General features: G+C 45.4%; 1 protein-coding gene across 1 annotated transcript in view; it reads right to left on the minus strand.

Moving 5' to 3' along the window:
* kiaa0586 (KIAA0586 ortholog) overlaps window positions 1–22,968 on the minus strand; it is a 117,112-nt gene that overhangs the window by 26,517 nt on the left and 67,627 nt on the right. The window contains exons 19-30 of the mRNA XM_029729703.1: window positions 20,713–20,805; window positions 18,645–18,835; window positions 18,331–18,452; window positions 16,491–16,675; window positions 16,165–16,333; window positions 15,757–15,916; window positions 15,128–15,393; window positions 14,847–14,923; window positions 14,603–14,728; window positions 14,005–14,173; window positions 11,815–11,960; window positions 8,804–8,897 (exon numbers count right to left, since the gene is read on the minus strand). Of these exons, the coding sequence (XP_029585563.1) occupies window positions 8,804–8,897; window positions 11,815–11,960; window positions 14,005–14,173; window positions 14,603–14,728; window positions 14,847–14,923; window positions 15,128–15,393; window positions 15,757–15,916; window positions 16,165–16,333; window positions 16,491–16,675; window positions 18,331–18,452; window positions 18,645–18,835; window positions 20,713–20,805 (1,798 nt within the window). The remainder of the gene's footprint in view (window positions 1–8,803; window positions 8,898–11,814; window positions 11,961–14,004; window positions 14,174–14,602; window positions 14,729–14,846; window positions 14,924–15,127; window positions 15,394–15,756; window positions 15,917–16,164; window positions 16,334–16,490; window positions 16,676–18,330; window positions 18,453–18,644; window positions 18,836–20,712; window positions 20,806–22,968) is intronic.

Consider the following 22,968-nt stretch of genomic DNA (forward strand, 5'->3'; position numbering starts at 1 on the left):
AAGGTTAGGGTTTAGGGTAGGGACGTCCCAAGGATCCCAGATAGCACTAACCAACCACAATCCCTCACTGACATCATTCACATTACACACAAACTGTATACAACAAGACTCAACACATCAAGTTCAACAGTGGAGTCTCTTTGAGTGTGTGTTCCCATGTGCTGACCATTGTGACAGCGTTTGCCTGCAGTGTGACCGTGGAGTGAACTGGTGCTGCAGTCAGTGTCTCCAGGTCAGATAATGGGAGAAGGAGAACACAGTCAACCGTGACGATAAACATACTACTTGAGCGCCGATGTCGCACTCAATAACCTCGGGGGAACGACTCATCGTAGCGCCACAGAGAAAGAGAGTGTGTTATACACACACAGACACACTGTACTGGAGGGCATTCTCGTTCTCCCGGTCTGTCAAAACATCAGTTTAACAGGGGAACAATCAGTGAAGTAGGCAGTTGTGGTTGGTGAGCGAGGCAGCAGAATGACAAATAGAGTTTGGCTTTTCACTGTTGTTTTGGGCTAGCAGCTAGCTAGCTGGTCATCATCTGCCTGTAGGACATGTCACGAGTAGAGCAGCATCGACTTTCTCTAACACTTTCTCGCTGTCTCTCAAACTCGCTCTGTCCAACTCATCTTGTCTCTATCCAACTCCAGCCTCTGTTCCACGGGTGCCGATGACGTGGATGTCGATTAAGGCAGCTCCCCGCACCTCTCTGATTCAGAGGGGTTGGGTTAAATGCAGAAGACACATTTCAGTTGAATGCATTCAGTTGTACAACTGACTAGGTATCCTCCTTTCTTTTCCCTCTTTCTCCCACTCTCTTTTGTTCGCTCTCTCTCTCTTTTGTTCGCTCTCTCTCTCTTTTGTTCGCTCTCTCTCTCTCTCTCTTTTGTTCGCTCTCTCTCTTTTGTTCTCTCTCTCTCTCTCTTTTGTTCTCTCTCTCTCTTTTGTTCTCTCTCTCTCTTTTGTTCTCTCTCTCTCTCTTTTGTTCTCTCTCTCTTTCTTTTGTTCTCTCTCTCTTTCTTTTGTTCTCTCTCTCTCTCTTTCTTTTGTTCTCCCTCTCTCTCTCTCTGGAGTTTGACTCATGTGGACCAAGTTAAGGACTCCTGCATTTGTTACAGAGACTTTCAGAGCTGACATGATTTCTTAATTAAGTTCTCGTGAGCGCTGTGGTCTGCAGTGGTGATTTATGTAACCATGAGCCTGGCTGCTAGATAGAAGAACAACCAGGAACAACCTTCTCCATTGTGCAGATGCATGGATGCAACCCAAATGGCACCCTATTCCCTATATAGTGCACTACGTTTGATATAGTACTTCAAGGGCAACACTAAAATGCAGTGGTTTACACAGAAGGAGCTCCATGTTTTCCATACTCAGTAGCAGAGGAGGCTGCTGAGGGGAGGACGCCTCATAATAATGGCTGGAACGGAGTGAATAGAATGGCATCAAAGACCAGGAAACCATGTGATGGATACCGTTCCACTCTTTCTGCTCCAGTCATTACCACGAGCCTGTCCTCCCCAATTAAGGTGCCACCAACCTCCTGTGCGCAGTAGTGCCCGGACTGTTGGCAGACTACGTCAGAGAACCTGGCTTGTCTTTTGTTGGTTTAGCAGCGGATTTGATCATTGTTACTCCACTTCCTGCTAACCAATACAACAACACAGTGAAATCCCCCTTAAGACCAGAATAGCAATGTCCATCTTGTCTGGCCTCAATTCTAAAGAGGAGCCAGTCCGGCCAGCCAACGCTGCTGATAAACATGTTTGTGCTAACACTGTCAATGACAAAGCGTCAGAGTGTTTGGCTGAAAATGCAGGACTCAACACGAGCGTGGACGATAAACATGCTCCCATCGTGCTTTAGAATTGTTTCCCCCCCATTCTTGTCAGCTTGTTGTAAGCGTGTTGCCCTTTTCCACATAACTCAGTATCTAGGGAGGTTGACTGAATGAAATTGAGTTAGAATTGGGTTGAAGCTAGGTTAAACACATTTAAGCACACCGAGTCTGTTGTGTTTGTTGAAACGACAAAAGGTTATTAAATCTTGGCTATTGGCCAGGGGAGAGAGAGTTGTTTAAAATAAGGAACCTAACTTGTGTATCTTTCACTTCAAAGTAGGAGGGCAGACATCCACTCTGCTACAGGGTAAATAATCATTCTTCCCTGGGAGAACCATGAATAGCCATAAACCTATACACTGTTTGTCTAAGGCGGTGTCCCAAATGGCTCCCTACTATTCCCTATAGAGTGAACTACTTTTGACCAGAGCCCAATGAGCCATGGATGAAAGTAGTATGTGGGGAATCGAGTGCCATTTTGGACACAACCACTGTGTCTAAATATGTACTGTTTGTTTGCTTTAGCGAAGACTGCTGCCTGGCTGAGTGGAAAAAACCCAGCAGCCAGACTAATCTCTCAGCAAGAAAAAAACACTAATAACCAAACAGTCAGGGAGATCAGTGGGAAGAGTTAGTTCAATTTACTCAAAGTCACGAGTAAACATTGATGAACTGTAACAAGGCATAGTCAGATAAACAATGGTAAATCACTATAGGAAAAACCGGGTGGCGCCTCAAAAGGCTTAGGCCTAAAATCCTACAAACATCACACTGTGCAATGTCTGCAAATACGTCCTCAAATATTCCCATTTCGATAAATGACTTTGTGTCACAAACGGCACTCTATCCCAACAGTGTTGTGAACTCAGTGGTGCTGCTGTGGTAATTCATCCTACAGCAGCTAGTGTTGTGAACTGGGGGGCTGACGGACTGTTAATTACAGATCCCAGCTCAGAAGCACATCAGCTAAATGAGGATTAACTGGAGAGAGGGAGAGCTCTTTGAAAGTTAAAACTCCTTGAGCGAGTCGGTGTGGTGTGTTTTGATCCTGACGATGAAAACATAACTGAAGCTTGGAAACAGTTTAGCTTCTATATCCGTATGGTGTTCTTCTAGTGGGCCTGTTAGATTTAGACCTCTACACTTCATCTGCTGCCAATGACGCAGGACGGTAGGGAGGGGAAAGTAGACCCCCGCTCCGCCTGTCACACCTCCCCAAACACACATACTATACAGTAGGTCCACATCACAGAAAACAGACAAGTGTTCAGCCAAGTTGGTCTGGCTTCAGGGCAGGCTGGGGCTGACTAGTACAGGACCACAGCAAAATAGTCATTTATACAGTTGATGTCCAAACGCAACATAAGAAAACATTAATCCAGAAAAATGTATACAATTTAGTGCCAGGGAGCCCAGCAGAACACCCCCTTTCCAAATAAATAGTACAGTACAGTACTTCCTGGTGCTAATAAAGGTATCGTTTGCAGTACGGATCATTGTGTGTCAAAATGAAGCTAAAACAATATACCATTTCTTGGTCCTTTTTATTCAAGCTTGCATTCAGTAGTAGCTTTCCCATACATAACAACCACAACTGTGGATGTATCCTTTAAGACAACTGCAAGCCATGGTTATATAAAGTCTCATTCACTATGATCTTGTTACACTCCAGTGCCTGGAGTGAACACTAAACTGAGGCAGGGAGACAGACAGACAGTGCATCCACTCTGACCATATATCCTATATAGTTTCTTACTGCTTTCCGACCTGTAAATAGAACCTGCGTCCTAAATGGGACACTACATCCCCCATAGGGCTGTGGACAAAAGTAGTATCGTATATAGGGAATAGGGGGCCATTTGGGACTCAAGCCACAGTTAAAGCAATGAGAGACACCGGACAGACAATCTTCACTGTGTCACATCCAGTCTAAATGATTAGGCTACAGTACGCATTGAATCAGACCATTGGCCCATCTATAGCATGGAGGGAGGCAGGACAGGAGGCGACAGCTTAGTGGTCTTGGGGCTTCTGTAAGAGAAGTCAGGCCTCGGTCACTCAGTACTCTAGCTCCAGCGCACACAACCAGGTCCTAGACTACGTCCCAAGTGGCACCTTATTCCCTATCTAGTGCACTACTTCTGACCAGAGCCCCATTCTTTAGTGCACCCATAGGGCTCTGGTCAAAAGTAGTGCACTATAGGGAATAGAGTGCCATTTGGGACATAGTCCTAGTGTAGTGCCTTGACAATACCTTTAAATGCAGTTCCTCATTGAACCTAGTAATGAACGGCTAGTAAAATGTATTTTTTATGTGAATGGCTTTTTTATTTGACCACCCAAATCAAAGCCCCCTGCTGCTGGCTGAGTTCCGTTTCCCCAAGTAAAGCTAGAGCACAACATATAGGCTAAAACACAATAACTGAGGGGTAACATAATCATGTTAGCTGCAAAGGCGTCAGTTGAGATTTCCCTTTCAATTCAGGCTTGTGTTTTCTTCCCTAACAACAAGTAGCTACAACGACTAGACAACTGGGGGGAGAAGAAAGGGTTGAAGGCACTGAGGCGATAAACAAAAAACGAAACGAGAAACATTAACATGCAGGTGGAAGCTTTGCTCATTCCCCCGTCCCTCGTCTCACTGGTCCATCAAATTACTGCTGAAACAAAATCTCTACAGCGACGCAGTGAGAGACAAAGCACACTGACATTCAACACAGCTACAAAAATATCCAAACACAGAATGAATTTAACAGACTCAGCCGAGGCCTTCTGCTGGCCATCACAAAATACCCGACATGGACGGTAGCTAGTTATCATCAAACTCACAGGCTTAAAGGACAGGCAGGGAACTTGTTTGATTTGAGAGAAAAGCAGATAAGGAAAACTAATCCAACTGATAAACCGGATAAAGTTTGATACAATTTCAGATACATAATGAACCATTAGATATGAGGGCACAGGATCAAGCCGAGAGATTCTTACAGCTTCATATGATTTAAGATGATAGTTTGAATCCCAAATGGCACCTATTCTCTATATAGTGCACTGGGGCCCATAGGGCTCTGGTCAAAAAGTAGTGCACTGTGTAGGGTGCCATTTGGGACACAAAGAGTGAAGAAAGCAGGCAGAGACAGCCATTAGCCAGCACAATAAAGGCTCCCAGTAAGCAGTTTGGACTGGCTTCCACTGGTCAACATGGTGACATGTATGTTCTCTCGCATTAACAAACACATGGAAGGCAAATGTTTTTACAGCAACAGTAAGCCCCCAGTGCCTAGTAGAATACCAGGAAGCTAAAGCTCTGTATGCATTTCTACATTTACAGTTTTGTCATTTAGCAGACATTTTTATCCAGAGCGACTTAAATGCGTCCCAAATGGCACCCAATTCTCCACATAGTGCACCACTTTTGACCACACGGGAGCCATTTAAAAGGCCCAGTGCAGTCGAAAACGCAATTTTCCTGTGTTTTATTAAGTTTTTCCACACTATGAAGTTGGAATAATACTGTAGAATTGTGAAAATTATGATATTGCTCTTTTAGTGTAAGAGCTGTTTGAAAAGACCATCTGAAATTTCAGCCTGTTTTGGTGAGATGGAGTTTTGGCCTGCCTTGTGACGTCAACAGGCGGTAAATTAGTTAATAGACCAATAAAAAAGAGAGTTCCAAACCTCTCTGCCAATAACAGCTAGTTTTCAGTTTTTCCCTCCCCACTCAGACCACTCCCAGACAGTCCTAGCTAAATTCTTGCTTGAGAATTTGCTCTTTTTTTGCTTCTTTTTGACTGTTTTAATGAAAACAATCACTGTAAGCTACTTAATTGTTAACCAGAAATGATTTGATATCGAGATAAAAACAGCTGCATTGGACCTTTAAGACAAAGCCCATGAGGCTCCTCTTCCTTCAGCAGTGTTAGTACTACGTTCCCCATCATCCTTCACTGTTCCTCTGTATTAGATTGGATTAGTCTACCTAATCTCAACGCAGTGACATTGCTTCACTCCCAGAGTCTCTCTCCCACTGATATACAATAACCTTAACAGTAACCATGCTCCTTCTTACGCCAATGGTATGTCCCAAATGGTACCTTATATGTCGTGCACTACTTTTGACCAGAGAGACTTATTCCGCTATTTCACTGCCTTTCGGGAAAGTATTCAGACCCATTGACATTATCCACATTTTGTTACATTAGACTTATTCTAAAATTGATAAAATGAAACGATTTCCTCAGCAATCTACACACAATACCCCATAATGACAAAGCGAAAAACAGGTTTTTAGAAATGTTTGCAAATGTATTAAAAGAAAAAAAAAAGAATTACCTTATTTACATAATTCTTCAGACCCTTTGCTATGACACTCGAAATTGAGCTCAGGTGCATCCTGTTTCCATTGATCATCCTTGATGTTTCCACAACTTGATTGGAGTCCACCTGTAGTAAATTCAATTGATTGGACATGATTTGGAAAGGCACACACCTGTCTATATAAGGTCCCACAGTTGACAGTGCATGTCAGAGCAAAAACCAAGCCATGAGGTCGAAGGAATTGTCCGTTGAGCTCCAAGACAGGAATGTGTCGAGGCACAGATCTGGGGAAGGGTACCAAAACATTTCTGCAGCATTGAAGGTCCCCAAGAACACAGTGCCCTCCATCCTTCTTCAATGGAGGAAGTTTGGAACCACCAAGACTAGTCAGGATCGAGGCAAAGATGAACGGAGAAAAGTACAGAGAGATCCTTGATGAAAACCTGCTCCAGAGCGTTCAGGACCTCAGACTGGGGTGAAGGTTCCTTCCAGCAGGACAATGACCCTAAGCACACAGCCAAGACAACGCAGGAGTGGCTTCGGGACAAGTCTCTGAATGTCATTGAGTGGCTCAGCCAGAGCCCAGACTTGAACCCGATCGAACATCTCTGGAGAGACCTAAAAATAGCTGCACAGCAATGCTCCCCATGGGAGAAACTCCCCAAATACAGGTGTGCCAAGCTTGTAGCGTCATACCCCGAGTGACGCAGCGGTCTAAGGCACTGCATCTGAGTGCTACAGGCGTCACTACAGACACCCTGGTTCGAATCCAGGCCGTGATTGGAAGTCCCATAGTGCGGCGCACCATTGGCCCAGTGTCGTCCGGGTTTGGCTGGTGTAGGCCGTCATTGTAAATAAGAATTTGTTCTTAACTGACTTGCCAAGTTCAATAAAAGGATCAATAAAAATAAAAGACTCGAGGCTGTAATCACTGCCAAAGGTCCTTCAACAAAGTACTGAGTAAAGGGTCTGAATACTTTTGTAAATGTGATATTCAAGTTGTTTATTTTTAATAAATTTGTCAACATTTCGACAAACCAGTTTTTGCTTTTTCATTATGGGGTATTGTGTGTAGATTGCTGAGGAAAACAACAATTTAATCCATTTTAGAATAAGGCTGTAACCTAACAAAATGTGGAAAAAGTCAAGGGGTCTGAGTACTTTTACGAAGGCACTTTATAGGGCATGGTTCCCCACCTGGCTGCCTCTGGGACTAATTTTGCCCGCGAGTGGTTTTATTTAGACATAAGACTGTGAAAACACCAGGAAATCAACTCCTTAGTGATGAGAATTTTGGAAATCTGTTCCCAAGTATTCCCACGCTAATAGAGAGACGTGATTGTATACGGTTTGAAAATATGATGTTTTGGTCAAATATTTTATATCTGTTTGGGATTCTTGGGGTCAAATTGCAGTCTACAAATTATGTTCCGGCCCCTCGACCATCCACCCAAGAATAAAATTGGCCGCGGCTGAATCTAGTTGATGATCCCTGATTGATTTATTTCACCTTTAATTAACCAGGTAGACTATTTGAGAACAAGTTCTCATTTACAACTGGGACCTGGCCAAGATAAAGCAAAGCAGTTTGACACATACAACAACACAAAGTTACACATGGAATAAACAAACATACAGTCTATATACAGTGTGCAAATGAGGTAAGATAAGGGAGGTAAAAGCAATAGAATAGGGCATAGTGGCGAGGTAATTACAACATAGCAATTAAACACTGGAGTGATAGATGTGCAGAAGATGAATGTGCAAGTAGAGATACTGGGGTGCAAAGGAGCAAAATAAATAAATAAATACAGTATGGGGATGGGGTAGTTGGATGGGCTATTTACAGATGGGCTATGTACAGGTGCAATGATCTGTGAGCTGCTCTGACAGTTGGTGCTTCAAGTTAGTGAGGAAGATATAAGTCTCCAGCTTCAATGATTTTTTGCAGTTCGTTCCAGTCATCGGCAGCAGAGAACTGGAAGGAAAGGAGGCCAAAGGAGGAATATAGGGAATAGGGTGCCATTTGAGATCCAGCCTATTTATTCAGTCACTCTATGTCTATCCTCCCTTCCTCCATGCTGAGTGACTCTAATGCCATCTCCATGTACAATATTGAGTTTTAAAGCACTGACTTGAGCAGTTCCTAGCCCCCTGTGGTCTAGATGTAGCTAGGGAGGACAGGACACACAGTGAAGTCAGGCAAAAATGATTTCACCCTCTCTGGGAGAACAACTGCAGTGACCTGACTTGGAGACAAAGGAAAAGAAAAGGAGAGGGAAGGGGAGGGGAAAAGGGGAGGGGAGGAGAAAAGGAGAGGGGAGGAAGTTGAAGTGCAGACCGCACAGATACACTACTGCCATCTGGTGGTCAGAGGAGAACAAAGGGACACCCGATGGTCGACCCACGTGGTTGTAAGTTGGCTTCTCAAACACATCGTTTGTGTCTAAGATCTACCCATTTTTTCCGTAAGATCTACCCATTTTTTACAAAGCTTTCAGATGGATTTGTGGTCTCTCCCAATAACGTGCCACACCGTCCCCTTTAAAAGAATCAATTAGAATGTTTTTACATTGTAGCATTGGTGAGACCAATTGAATGAATGAACACAGTTCTATCAATAAAACTGGACTTGAGCAACCATACCTGGTTTCTCTGACGTCTCTCCATTAGTCTTTTGAAACTGCCTGACCAGGATGGGAGCAGGTCTGGGAGCTGGAGGACAAGACAACTCAGTTGCCTAAACATAGAGGAGAGGTAACACAATAAATACGAGGCTGGTTCAGAGCCTGGTTCCACTCTAGGTTTCTTCTTAGGTTCCAGCCTTTCTAGGGAGTTTTTCCTAGCCACCGTGCATTGCTTGCTCTTTGGGGTTTCAGGCTGGGTTTCTGTGTAAGCACTTTGTGACACCTACAATATGTACATGTACAGATGAAGTCGGAAGTTCATATACACTTAGGTTGGAGTCATTAAAACTCGTTTTTCAACCACTCAACACATTTCTTGTTAACAAACTATAGTTTGGCATGTCGGTTAGGACATCTACTTTGTGCATGACACAAGTAATTCTTCCAACAATTGCTTACAGACAGATTATTTCAGTTATTATTCACTGTATCACAATTCCAGTGGGTCAGAACATTACATACACTAAGTTGACTGTGCCTTTAAACAGCTTGGAAAATCCCAAAAAATGATGTCATGGCTTTAGAAGCTTCTGATAGGCTAATTGACATAATTTTAGTCAATTGGAGGTGTACCTGTGGATGTATTTCAAGGCCCCGTGTGGCTCTGTTGGTAGAGCATGGTGTTTGCAATGCCAGGGTTGTGGGTTCGATTCCCACGGGGGACCAGTACGGGAAAAAAATATATATTTATGAAATGTATGCATTCACTACTGTAAGTCGCTGTGGATAAGAGCATCTGCTAAATGACTTAAATGTAAACTCAGTGCCTCTTTGCTTGACATTATGGGAAAATCAAAAGAAATCAGCAAAGACCTCAGGAAAAAAATTGTAGACCTCCACAAGTCTGGTTCATCCATGGGAGCAATTTCCAAACGCCTGAAGGTACCATGTTCATCTGCACAAACAATAGTACGCAATTATAAACACCATGGGACCATGCAGCCCTCATACCACTCAGGAAGGAGACACATTCTGTCTCCTAGAGATGAATGTACTTTGGTGCGAAAAGTGCAAATCAATCCCAGAACAACAGCAAAGGGCCTTGTGAAGATGCTGGAGGAAACAGGTACAAAAGTATCTATATCCACATTTAAACGAGTCCTATATTGACATAACTCAGTAAGGAAGAAGCCACTGCTCCAAAACCGGAAAAAAAAGCCAGACTACAGTTTGCAACTGCACATGGGGACAAAGATTGTACTTTTTGGAGAAATGTCCTCTGGTCTGATGAAACAAAAATAGAACTGTTTGGTCATAACGACCATCGTTATGTTTGGAGAAAAAAGGGGGAGGCTTGCAAGCTGAAGAACACCATCCCAACCATGAAGCACGGGGGTGGCAGCATCATGTTGTGGGGGTGCTTTGCTGCAGGAGGGACTGGTGCACTTCACAAAATAGATGGGATCATGAGGAAGGGAAATTATGTGGATATATTGAAGCAACATCTCAAGACATCAGTCAGGAAGTTAAAGCTTGGTCGCAAATGAGTCTTCCAAATGGATAATGACACCAAGCATACTTCCAAAGTTGTGGCAAAATGGCTTAAGGACATCAAAGTCAAGGTATTGTAGTGGGCATCACAAAGCCCTGACCTCAATCCCATAGAAAATCTGTGGGCAGAACTGAAAAAGCGTGTGCGAGCAAGGAGGCCTACAAACCTGACTCAGTTACACCAGCTCTGTTAGGAGGAATGGGCCAAAATTCACCCAACTTATTGTGGGAAGCTTGTGGAAGTCTACCTGAAACATTTGATCCAAGTTAAACAATTTAAAGGCAATGCTACCAAATACTAATTGAGTGTATGTAAACTTCTGACCCACTGGGAATGTGATGAAAGAAATAAAAGCTGAAATAAATAATTCTCTCAACTATTATTCTGACATTTCACATTCTTAAAATAAAGTGGTGATCCTAACTGACCTAAGACAGGGAATTTTTACTTAGATTAAATGCCAGGAATTGTGAAAAACTGAGTTTAAATGTATTTGGCTAAGGTGTATGTAAACTTCCAACTTCAACTGTAGGTAGGGTAGACATTGTATTCGAAGGAGATCAGGCGACAACAGAAAGCAGAGGAGGAAGCCAACACATTGTTTTGATGTCTCCATTTAAGAAGAGTAATCCCCAAACACACACATGGGCTGCATCCAGATCTGGTATCCCGACTGATGAGCGTGTTTCATGTGTCAACACTCAACAATAGAGTCCACTTCGCTTAACTGATTCAGAAAATAGAGGAACAAAAGGAGGATACTATATTGATATGTATCGTCCTTTTGTATGTTTATTATATATATTTTGTCAACTCTGTGTCACTGGGAAGAGCAAGTAAGCAAGCATTTCACTGTAAAGTCTACACCTGTTGCATTTGGCGCATGTGGAGGCAGGACACAGGGCTAAAAAATAAAACTGGTTGTTGTTTGTCACTGTCAACACTCAACACCAGACAATACTGTATGGGGGCTGCTAGAGCCAGCCAATGATTCAACCAGGAGGACATCTGCACCAGTTTTATAGAAGATAAAGGCTCGTCCCCAATGGCACCCCATTGCATACATAGGGAATAGTAAATCCTCCTGATCCTTCTTATGGGACGCAGCCACAGCACATGGCTGTACTCTCTGTCTTGTCCTATGAGCCGAGTTGATATGGAAGAAGATGATCTGTTCTAAGAGATTAGGTTGCAATGCATCTTGGGTGAAAGAAGCACATTGGCTAATCCTTCTTACAGCTGTTGAAAGAGACTCTTCTCTTGTGCAAGTGTCCTCAAATCAACTATATCTTTAACAGAAACACAACTCGGTGGAACCTTATCCTCATCTACCTAGCTGCCAAGAATAACACAGCGTGAAAGACAGAGAGCCAGGTCTCTGTGTGTGTGTGTGTGTGTGTGTGTGTGTGTGTGTGTGTGTGTGTGCGTGCGTCAGAGCAGAGCAGATGCTGTGTACAGTATAAATGTGTAATGCTTGCCTGTGGTGCACAGTGGGAGACGGAGTCCTCCATCGGCGGAGGTGACATTGAGGTGTCAGGTTGATTTGGCATCTCTGGCTCCACATCCAGGACTCTGATGTCAACTGGCCACTGAGTGTCCTGGAAGCTCGTTGCATCTGTAACATCTGTAGAAACACACTTTCATTCTTCCGTATCCAAGCCTAGCTAACATTTCCCCACGAATAGAGATATACAGTATCATGTAGAACTTCATGAACTATTGCATCAATGACTGGTGTCCATGCAGCGTAGCCTCGAAAGGAGATGGAGCCCTGTCACTTCAAACGCTTTCACAAGTCCAAACACAAGGCGTTGCAGTCTGAAAGTGTTTCCAGATGACACAAAGCCACACAAACAATGGTTTCTCTAGCCAAAACATGGGGTTTGAGATGCTTTTCAGGATAAGCCACAAGAGAGGGTTTGTCAAACTGTTTTACAGGCTCTGTGTCAGCTCAGTGATATTGTAATTGAGTCGCCAATCTGTTGGTGTCAAGAGCTGCCCTAGGGGTTAAGAGCGTTAGGCCAGAAACTGAAAGGTCGCTGGTTTGAATCCCCGGGCCGACAAGATGAAAAATCTATCTATGTGCCCTTGAGCAAGGCACTTAACCCTAATTGCTCCTGTACGTCGCTCTTGATAAGAGTGTCTGCTAAATTATTAAAAAGTAGTGTGCATCCCAAATTGCACCCTATAGAGTCCTATGGGCCCTGTTCAAAAGTAGTACCAAACAGCTCCAGTTTGAGTGGAAAACTAAATGGCTTTGAGTTCTTCCTCTGTCATTAATACAGTCCCTGTCTTTTCTGCTTGGATTGCAGGGCTCCCCCCCTTCTCTCTGGTCTGGTCTCCAAGCAACATCGGAGCTCTTTTTTTTACCGCGGGTCGAGTTGATTTTGAGTTGGGTAAATATTGGTTTTGGCCAACACAGGAAGAGGATAGGAATCTGCTATGAGGTTCTTCTGTCTGAGTGGATGCAGAACTTAGACACAGTGTCTAAAGAGCCATGTGAACACAGAGGAGCATTCACAACATCAGACCGACAACCGTAACAGAATCGCATGTTGATTTTCCACCACTAAGTACATATTACAGTATTCATTTCACGCTTTTTCATCCAGCTCTAAACTGGATATTTGTATAAACTGAAACACCAGTGTGCAGGGTGTGAAACATTAGTGCTAGGTGTTTACGAGAAGAGGCCTAGTTAAGAGTGGACGTTATGGTTAACATACCAGGAATGGGAAACCGAGGACATCTCTAGTTCCCCTGCCATACATAGTTATGATCACCACTATATATATACATTTATTTTTTTACCTTTATTTAACTAGGCAAGTCAGTTAAGAACAAATTCTTATTTACAATGACGGCCTACCGGGGAACAGTGGGTTAACTGCCTTGTTCAGGGGCAGAACAACAGATTTTTACCTTGTCAGCTCAGGGATTCGATCCAGCAACCTTTCGGTTACTGGCCCAACACTCTAACCACTAGGTTACCTGCCGCCCCTCCTCCTCCTATATCATGTGAATCATCATCTTTTTAAGAACCCTTATCCCACTTCCTTTTGTCTTTATTTGTCATTTCTAGTTCTGGGATCTAGTAGTATTTCAAAGAGTATTTGGGTCCTAGAATAGTGCTGTATAAATTCAGTGAATTACATGATTACATACTATATCTGGAAGGCAGACGACGTAAAGACACACACAGCCCCCCTACGAGGCAGCAGCAGTGGTTTTCCGCTGGCCTGGCCTCTCTGTGCTCCCAGCAGCCCCTGATGGAGAATCCAGGCTGTCTGATTTCCCCTATGACTCAGGATAACTCTCTCAGCACTGTGGCTCTGCTCTGTGGTGTCAACACCTCTATTCCCCCCTCTCCTCTCTTTCTCCTCCCCTGTTCCCTTCCCCTGTGTCCGTGAACACCATATCAACCCTTATGCTGTCTTGTATCTCTAGTACCCCCCTCCTCTCCTCCTCCTCACACACATATCGACTCATTTTAATGCGATAGAGAAGTCCGGCCGTAGGCCTGTCGTTTGTGGGTTCTGGGCCAGAGTTTTAAAAGGCAACATATTTTGCCGTTTGAATCCAACAAATATACATAGCAAACTCCTTTAGGCAGGGGGGGACAGAGGTAGAATGGAAAGAGAAACATTGGCGTGGGGTTCCAGTTCTACCTGCTGACTGCAGGGTGAGCTGTCCTGGGGAGGAGACGTGTCCCTGTCTGGGGTTGGGCTCTGTCCCGGTCCTGGTCACTGTCCTGTGTCCAGTCACTAGCCTCTCCCCTGCAGGATGCAGCCTGGGTCTCTGGCCTTCGCTGACCTCTCCCTCCTCCTCCCAGGACTCCTGGGGATTGGGGGGGGACACAGCAGTCACAGCTCACTGAGCTTTTGCAAAACATTTGGCTATGGTCTGCCATTCTGAACATGACCCTGCACTGCAAGGGCTTAATGCCTTGGCTGTTTGCTTGCGAATCACAATATTTTTTTTATTCCACATCAGCATAAACCCAGTATTTATGTACACTGTGCCAAAGCTTTTGCCTATATTGCATTTCATTGGATTTCCCTTGCATAAATGCTATGCACAAATACAATAAGGTCACCTTCCATTTTGGCATGCATTGACAAATGGGGTAAACCTGCCACCTAGAGGCATTATAATGTCACAACAGGACAAATAGCAGACAGGCATTCAACACAAGTAGAATCATGGACAGCAGTGACCACAGAAGGTTCCAGTATGTACAGAGCAGTGCAGTAGTCTGATAGTTACCTCCGGGTCAAGGCGTGTCTGCGTGATGACCCCCTGGTCCATCTTAGCCAATAGAGACAGGATGGGGTCGTGGTGGGCCGGGATGACAGGCCTCCTCACCTGACCCTCACTGGGAGGGTCGTAGTCCTGAGTGACACAGAAAATGTAACGGTTAGCATGTATGCTATGTATGGGAGCCATTTGGACATTTGGAATAACAGCGTTATGCTAGTAAAAGAAAAGCAGTGGAGACTGTGCCACTCACCATGTCCTGAACCTCCTGCAGCGAGCTGGAGAAGCTGTTGACTAGATAGGGAACATAGAAGCCTTCCTCCTCAAAGGCTGGGTGGAAACAGAGGAAAAGGCATTGATGGGTTTGACATGATAATAGTCACACTATGATGACTATGGAGTTTACAATCTTAGGAACGGATGGCCTTTTGTAGACCACCCCGACGGCTGAGGAACCAGTCAAGACACTCCCAAATAAGCCCCAACACTGTGCGAGTGTGCGTGTGTTGAGCTGCGTTGTCTTATCCATCTCACCTCGTGCTGCTGCCGCCTGGCTATAGCTGAGGAGCAGCTCTCCCTCTGAGATGTGTCTAGCAGCTGCGTCTGTCCCAGTGACTGTGGAACTACTGCTGCTGCTGGTACTCTCCTCCGACGACGACGAGGATGGGGGAGTGGAGGGGGTCTGAGGCCCAGGTGGGGGTGGTGGAGTAGGGGAGCGGGGAGACAGGGGCTGGGGGCTGGAGGTTACAGGTGGGACTGGAGGCACACTGACAGGCTCCTCCTCAGCCACTGACATCACTCTGTAGATAGAGAGAAGAGGGAGGGAAGGAGGGAGGGAGGGAGGGAAAGAGGGAGAGAGAAAGAGAGAGAAAGGAGATATTAGTAGGATGGGTGGTACTCGGTCAGGTTAAAACCAATAACCATCTATGTTCCAGGCCTGTGTGTTATCTTTGTATGTTCTTTGTAACTCTAACTGCATTGTAATCTCCTGACAGCAGGGGGAGCTGTGGTACAATACAACCACACCAAGTAGCGCATCCTACACTCTCCACTATGTACCCTTGGTGTCTTCTGAGGGAGGTCCCTACGCAGTTCCACCATTCAGAAAGACAGACATTCAGTCAGACAAACGCACAGTAGAATCAGCAGACAGGCAGACTCACAGTGGCTTGTGCTTCTCCTGCTCCTCTACAGGGCTGTGGGGTTGCTCCTCAGCCAGGGGCAGCGATGCGTCTCCCCAGGGGCCGGCAGGGCCAGAGAGAGGGGACACCGCCAGGGGAGAGGGCTCTGGAGTGGTGACGGGGGTCACTATAGGCTCTGGGTCTGAGATCAAAGTGGAACAGAAATGTTCATTATCTCATTGGATAGGCTGGGGATCAATCTATCATGGATAAGCCCAAGTTTTTCCTGACCACGTGACCAGCACAAGAAAAACTTTAGGTCCTTGCTCATAACTAGGGCCCTGAGTTTTCCCTTATCAGGTCACATGATCATGAAAAGCTCTGGTCCCTAGTCATGGACCACTCAGAGCGTGCTTGTGTAATGGAGATACAGTAACTATGCTATCAGACCTGCAGGTGTGGAGGTGTGAGGCTCCTGAGGCTGGGGTTCTCTGGGTGACTGCTGGGGGGTCCCCTGCTCTGAAGCCTGTGGGGTGGCCAGGGGGGACAGGCCTCTGCTGGGGGGCCCAGGACTAACACTGGGCTCTGGGGTGGGCACTGGGGTTGGCACCAAGGGCTCCTACAACAGCACCACATTGTGGAAAGAAAGAATACAAATAAATTACTGTAGGAAAAAGAACAAATAACTCAGTGTAAATGTTAGATTAGAAATACTATTTTTTTGTTTGTTTATACAGTAAAGACTGATTGATTGATTGATTGACTGTACACACTACCTCCTGTGGGGGAGGATCCTGAGGCCTGGCTGGTGCTACAGGTCTCTCCTGTCCCTCTCTCTGTCCCAGCATCAGGGCTATGGTCTCTGCCAGCGCCTCATTCACATACTGTCTGATCAGCTCTGAGTCCACAGGAACACTGGCGTCCACAAACAGCTGTAGGCCCTCTCCACCCGCAGCCTCCACTGGAACCACAGGTTCATTAGGGCACATTGTAGCACAGCGTTTTGCATCAGAAAACCAAAATCTGTGTTCTTATTGGACGGACACAAAGTTTCAAAACGGATTCTCACTACTGAACATCTACTACTCTGGTATACCCATTTTTGCATACTGGATCATTGTAACAAAGCAATTAAAATAATAGTTCACATCCAATAGCTGGGTTTATATTGCATAAAAGAGCCCCAGCAGTATTCCCCTCATTCTTCTGACTGTTCTGTCTAAAGGGAAGTAGCAGAGTCAGTGGAAAAAGTGCTGACAACCCTCCAGTGATCACAGAGTGGAGGCCTCATCTGCAAATGTGATACATCATTGATCTTTCTACTAGATGAGAGTGTGAGGCAATGTCCCAAATGGCACCCTATTACCTATAGAGTGCACTATAAAAGGGTGCACTACAAAGGGAACGGGGTGCCGTTTGGGAGACAACCTGAATCAATGGCCCGCTAACTTCGCTGCCACTGCCTCTCTTAAGTGTTCTGACTGCAGCGAAGAAGAAGGAGAAGCCGAGCCGAGTAGATGAGAAAGAGCAATCAATGACTTAATGAGAAACTGTATTCTCCTATTGGGGCTTTGACATGTCTTTTTCCTTCACGACAGACGGCTCGAACTCAAAGAAACCATGAGGCATAACTTCAATGAGGCAAGTTCTCTCATCTCACCCCTGCGCCCCTCCCTACCTTCTACCTTCAGGCTATGCTCAGACCCTACACCCTAACCCCAGCATTCCGTTCTGCCACCTCAGGTCTCTTGGCCCTCCCACCACTACGGGATGGCAGCTCCCGCTCAGCCCAGTCCAAGTTCTTCTCTGTCCTGGCACCCCAATGGAGGAACCAGCTTCCCCCTGAAGCCAATCCTCCTTCTCACCTTGACCCCCCCCCCCAAACAAAATAAACATTAAACAGCCCAGCAACATTGCTCCTGTTCAACACCAAAGGTCAGTCAGCTAGGGGATGATGTATAGTTCATCTACTCAGTTTAATGTCAGTCAATATCTCAGCATGCATACGGACCCATTTGAGCTCATTCCTGAACATGAGGATTGTGGTCGGTGGCTTGACAAAGCCGTTGAGCTTGAAGTAGCGTTTCGCATGTCATCGGATGGTTAACAGCACTCACAATGCTACCACAGAGCCCCACTGACACAGTCCCTGTACCACAGAGCCCCACACAAATTCCCTGAGGAAAGTGGCTACCAGAATCTCCCAGGCCACAGCTATGCTGTAATGCATCATTGCTGGCTGGGCTCAGCTCTACCAGGACTAGACCTTTTGCAGTGAAAGGACCCAGTTCTCACATAAGGCTTTTTTCCGTGATGGTTAAGGTCAGGGTTGGGATTAAAGGAATAATCCACTCAAAAACTATCTTTTGGTATTTTTGTTCATTAGTTCACTGTTGATACAGTCCCAAAATGTTTTGCACGTCAGCAATACGGTTTTCAAGATATAAGACTTTCAAAAAGCAAATTGTAACTTGCCACATCAGGATGATGCATGCGGCAAGTTACAGTAAGGGTTAGCATGACCAAGTTAGCCACGTGGAACTAGTGCTGTAAGGGAGTCAGGTTAAGGGTTATCATGCGGTTAAGGTATACTATGTAACCAGTCCCAGTTCTCACCGATGTCAGAGGTAACACTGTCCTCTGGCTCGGAATGGGAGGGGCTCTGGTTCTGGGCGGGGTCAGCTAGAGGGGGTTGGTGCATCTCGGAGATCATTCTGGCCATCAGCTGCTGCTCCACCCTAAACGAACAAACAAACCCGTTACTTCTAACTAGCTCCCTTCATGTTGATCGTGAACTCTACATTGCCTGTTGGCATGAATTTGGTATTCCAAGTAGTACACCAGTAGGGATATTGGAATGCGGCTTGTGTATTCTGCATTCAAAAAACCGTGTTCAGCTTCAATGCGTAACATAATGCTATCCTCCTCACCAGTCCACCAGCCTGTTCTCCAGGGTCTCTCTGTGTTGGATGGAGCTGAGGACAGGGTCTGGGGGTGGCAGGGGCTCTGCAGGGTAGCAGGGGAACACAGGACCGTGGTACATAGCAGTAGGAGGAGAGGCCAGACCGTTCAGTTCTATAGGACCATCATGGAGCTCCTCCTCCTCCTCTTCCTCTGGATCCTGATGGAAAAAGACATTTTAATGGTAGGAAGAAGATGGGTGAGGAATGCTAGGTGGATACACTAGTAGCAGGATTGGAGGCCTGAAAGGTCAGGACGAAAATGTGATTTGGGGTTTTAGATCCCTTGCTCTGGCTTTATGGTGTCCGTTTAGTACGTTTTGGTCACTGGTTTGCATTACTTGCAGATTCCTTGGCAGTAAAGACAGGGAAGGCTGCGTCAAGCTGGCTCTTTTATCTCATTTCTAGTGGCGAGATGGTGAGAAAGAGAGAGAAAACGAGAGAGAAAACGAGAGAGAGAGAAAACGAGAGAGAGAGAGAGAAAACAAGAGAGAGAGAGAGAAAACAAGAGAGAGAGAGAGAGAGAGAGCGAAAACGAGAGAGAGAACGAGAGAGAGAGAGAGAGAGAACGAGAGAGAGAACGAGAGCAAGAGAGTGTGGTTTGCCTGCCAAAAGAGACTGTTTGAAGTGTTCTGCTTGGTCAAAACATTGAAATAAATAAATATCTAAATAGTGTGAGGGCTAAGGCGTTGAGGTGGGGACACTAGTAGCTGGCGTCTGTCTAAACACGGTTGTGTAACACAACAGAGCCAGCCCATGTTTCATGATATCTCTTTTTTGACTGGATGCATTGTTTAGATGGGGTTTTAAAAACACAACTCTTTATTAGGTTGTTGGGAAACGTTAAAGAGTGATTGCAGGGAAAGATCGCAATTTTAAAAAGAGCTTAATTATGGGCAATGGTTCCAGATCACATTAAAACTTTTACAGCTTTAACTTTTTTGGAAATGTGTGCATTACTTATTGGAACAATCTCTCTGATCCAAATGACCACAATTTGAAACAATGAGAGGGAGGACTGAATAACCCAGACAGTGATTCAGCAGCAGGCAGCAACTGAACCCTACTAATACATCCCAAATGGCACCATATTCACTATGTAGTGCCCTACTTCTGCCATTTGGGACACCATTTTCTACCAAATGTAAAACTCCCTCTCCTAACATTATTTCCATTGCATATCAAATCCACACAAAGCTACATTTGAAATTGACCTTGTTTGAGAATGTAGTTCACTTCCCGACCAAAAGAGGGCACTGTGGAACCACAGAGATGTTCTTCAATTCAAACCCCCTTTTAATTCCAATACCTTTTTCCTTCCTTTCTGACAGCTATGGAGCCTGTTGTTCTCCTAAGCCTCCTTACACAATCATGACAACAGGAGCATTTCTATGTTAACAAACTATTTGCCCTTGTGTGACCGCGAGGAACCTGCCTTAATGGCCCGATTTGCGTCAGTGCTGCTTTGGCTGCTTGTTAGCGGTGAATATGGAAAGCTTATGGTTTGTGTGGATTTGCTGATTGAGGGGATGTAGGTTTACATAATACACAAATTCCTAGCGAAGCCACGGTGGAGGGCTGCTGGAGAAAGACAGTGCATCAAACAAAGAGAAAACGTACAACAGCTATTACAATAGAAGGTGAAAAAAGGTAGGCCTATTATTGACGAGAGATTGTAATTAAATTGACATCCATTTATGATGACTTGAATTTTTTATTTTTTTTATGCGTGGAAGTGAGGAGAAATTCATAGCTCTGTGGCACTGCTCTGAATATCGCTCTCATTGGCATGCAAAGGTGACACACTGTATGAAATCAAATGAATAAAATAATCTATTCCTTTTGCAATATTTCAATTAGCCTTCCAAGGAGGTGAACGTCAAGGAAGAAGGAAGGGGTTAAAAGTGTTGGAAGCAGCAGACCTGATTTCTAGATGCCCTTGAGCTGGTGACTCAGATGCCACATGCTTCCCACACACACACAGGACTGGGCACGCACAGACACAGACGCGCAAAATGGATTTTCAAATGGTCTCTACCTGGGCAATGTCAGCAACCTCCAGGAAATGTGTTCCGGGGAAAACGCTCTCCTCCTCATCATCCCTCTCTTCATCATGCGTCCCCTCCACACTCTGCAATAAGAGGACGGATAGATCATAGTCCTCATTTAACCCGTGTCTAACTATTGGGTTCAAAAGGAGAATTAGCACTCATTCCCCCCAGCTATGGCAGACCTGCAGTTCATGCTAGACCATTGTCAAGTGCCTGGAAAACCAATTATTATCGATAGGGTTGTTGTGACATTCTAAGATTTGTGTACGGCTATTGACCGTAAACAATAAACAACAACACCCTGGGAGAGAGAGACAATTATGAAGCGCGTTCAACTCATCCTGCTTTCCATTCATAAAGTACAACCCAATCAATCCAACGCAACGGGCCGATCGAAAATCTGCGGTAGCCTCTCGCTGAGTCCCGCCCGTCCAAATATTGAATCTATGATAGGAAAAATACAACGGTTCTTCAAGCTCAGTGATTTCTTTCGGCGTGATTGCAGGAGGTACCAATACGAGTACCATTCAGCAGTGTTCTTGATTATTCCCTTCATACAGTGCACTCACCCCATGTAGTGTGGTCTCCGAGAGGGCCATGAATCAAGTTGGAAGGTTTATTACATTAGTTCAATGAGCTAACCGTGGCTCAGACTGAAACCAGTGTTTGGCACCGGGTTTATTCACATACTGTCCCACACAGTACAGGATTACAGGAGAGCGAAGCCTCCGTATTCAGCAGAAAACACACTGCTATGACTGATTGAGAGGCCTGTGATACATGGGACATATGCACTGGTTGCTGTAGTAAACACACACAAAAACCTGCTTGGTTCAAATACTTGATTCATTTCCCATTGACTCCCTTTGCAGCACGCCAGTAATATACGGAGTAATAGACAGTTTTCATTTAACAGACTGACACCATTTGATTGACAGGTGCTATTAGGCTACCGGGTAAGGAATTTGGTCATTAAAAGGAATACCATTGTGCTAATAAGTGTTCACTGCTGAGTTTGTTTGTTACCAGTGCAACTATTTGTTTGCTGGGTGGTATTGGGCCGTCTGGGCGGTATTGGGCCGTCTGGGCGGTATTGGGCCGTCTGTGGCGGTAGGTGAGTGAGTGTAAGAGAACTGAGAGCTGCGGTGTTTGTTGTGGACTGCGGATAAAGCTCCAGGACTTGGAGGGCAAAGTGTTGCAGAGAGAGAGGCACAGAACCACACCAACACATTATCATTCCACTCAGTCAGCACGGGGGGGAGCTGGGGGGGGGGGCTAGAGGGAGAGTGAGGGCGAGAGAGGTGGTGAGAGGGGATGGGGTGAGAGATGGACCGGACAGATCAGGCCAATAGAGGCCAGGTGATGCACTAGTACCTCAGTGACACAGAGGAAGAAAATGGCCACCCACACTTAAAACACACTTCCCTGCTCAGTAGCTAGACTTCATAGAAAAGTAACAAACACAGGTCTACAATGTTCTAAACGAAACTGATAACCAAAGAACAGCAGAGCGGAACGGACATTTTTTATCTCTCGAAAGTAGCCCTCAGACAGTGTGGAATGCTAGAATATCAAGTACATAGCAAGACATGACTCAACTGAAGGAGTGCTTATGACAAAGACATTACTGCCAGGACGGTGATAGGAATGAGAACACATTTAGACCACCAGCGAAAACTGGATAGCCGACTCCAGGAACCTCCAGCAATTCTGGGACATAACCAAAGCTGCAATCAGCATAACTGGTATGTGACAAGCAGTATTATGAGGAGGAGGAAGGATGCTCACTGCAGCAGTCAGGCATCAGCCATACCTCTAGAGCACTGCTTTGTCCTTGCATCGACTGACTCCCACTGCAAGCACAGAGATTGATAACCCACATCCGTTGCCAGGCAACCGTATGTGCCTGCCTGACTGGAGCGGAGTTGAATTTGTAAGAGAGAGAGAGAGAGAGAGTGAGTGGCCGGGGCCTTTAAGTGTGAGCAGCACTGCAGCCTGGTAGGCTCCACCACAGTCTTGTCAGTGGAGGCTGCTGAGGGGAGGACGCCTCATAATAATGGCTGGAACAGAGTGAATAGAATGGCATCAAACACATGGAAACCATGTGATGGATACCGTTCCACTCTTTCTGCTCCAGTCATTACCACAAGCCTGTCCTCCCCAATTAAGGTGCCACCAACCTCCTGTGAGTCTTATTAATCATTCACTTCCACACACACACTCACGATGGAAATATTTGCGTG

Source organism: Salmo trutta, chromosome 33, assembly GCF_901001165.1.
Source record: "Salmo trutta chromosome 33, fSalTru1.1, whole genome shotgun sequence".
Classification (NCBI taxonomy): domain Eukaryota; kingdom Metazoa; phylum Chordata; class Actinopteri; order Salmoniformes; family Salmonidae; genus Salmo; species Salmo trutta.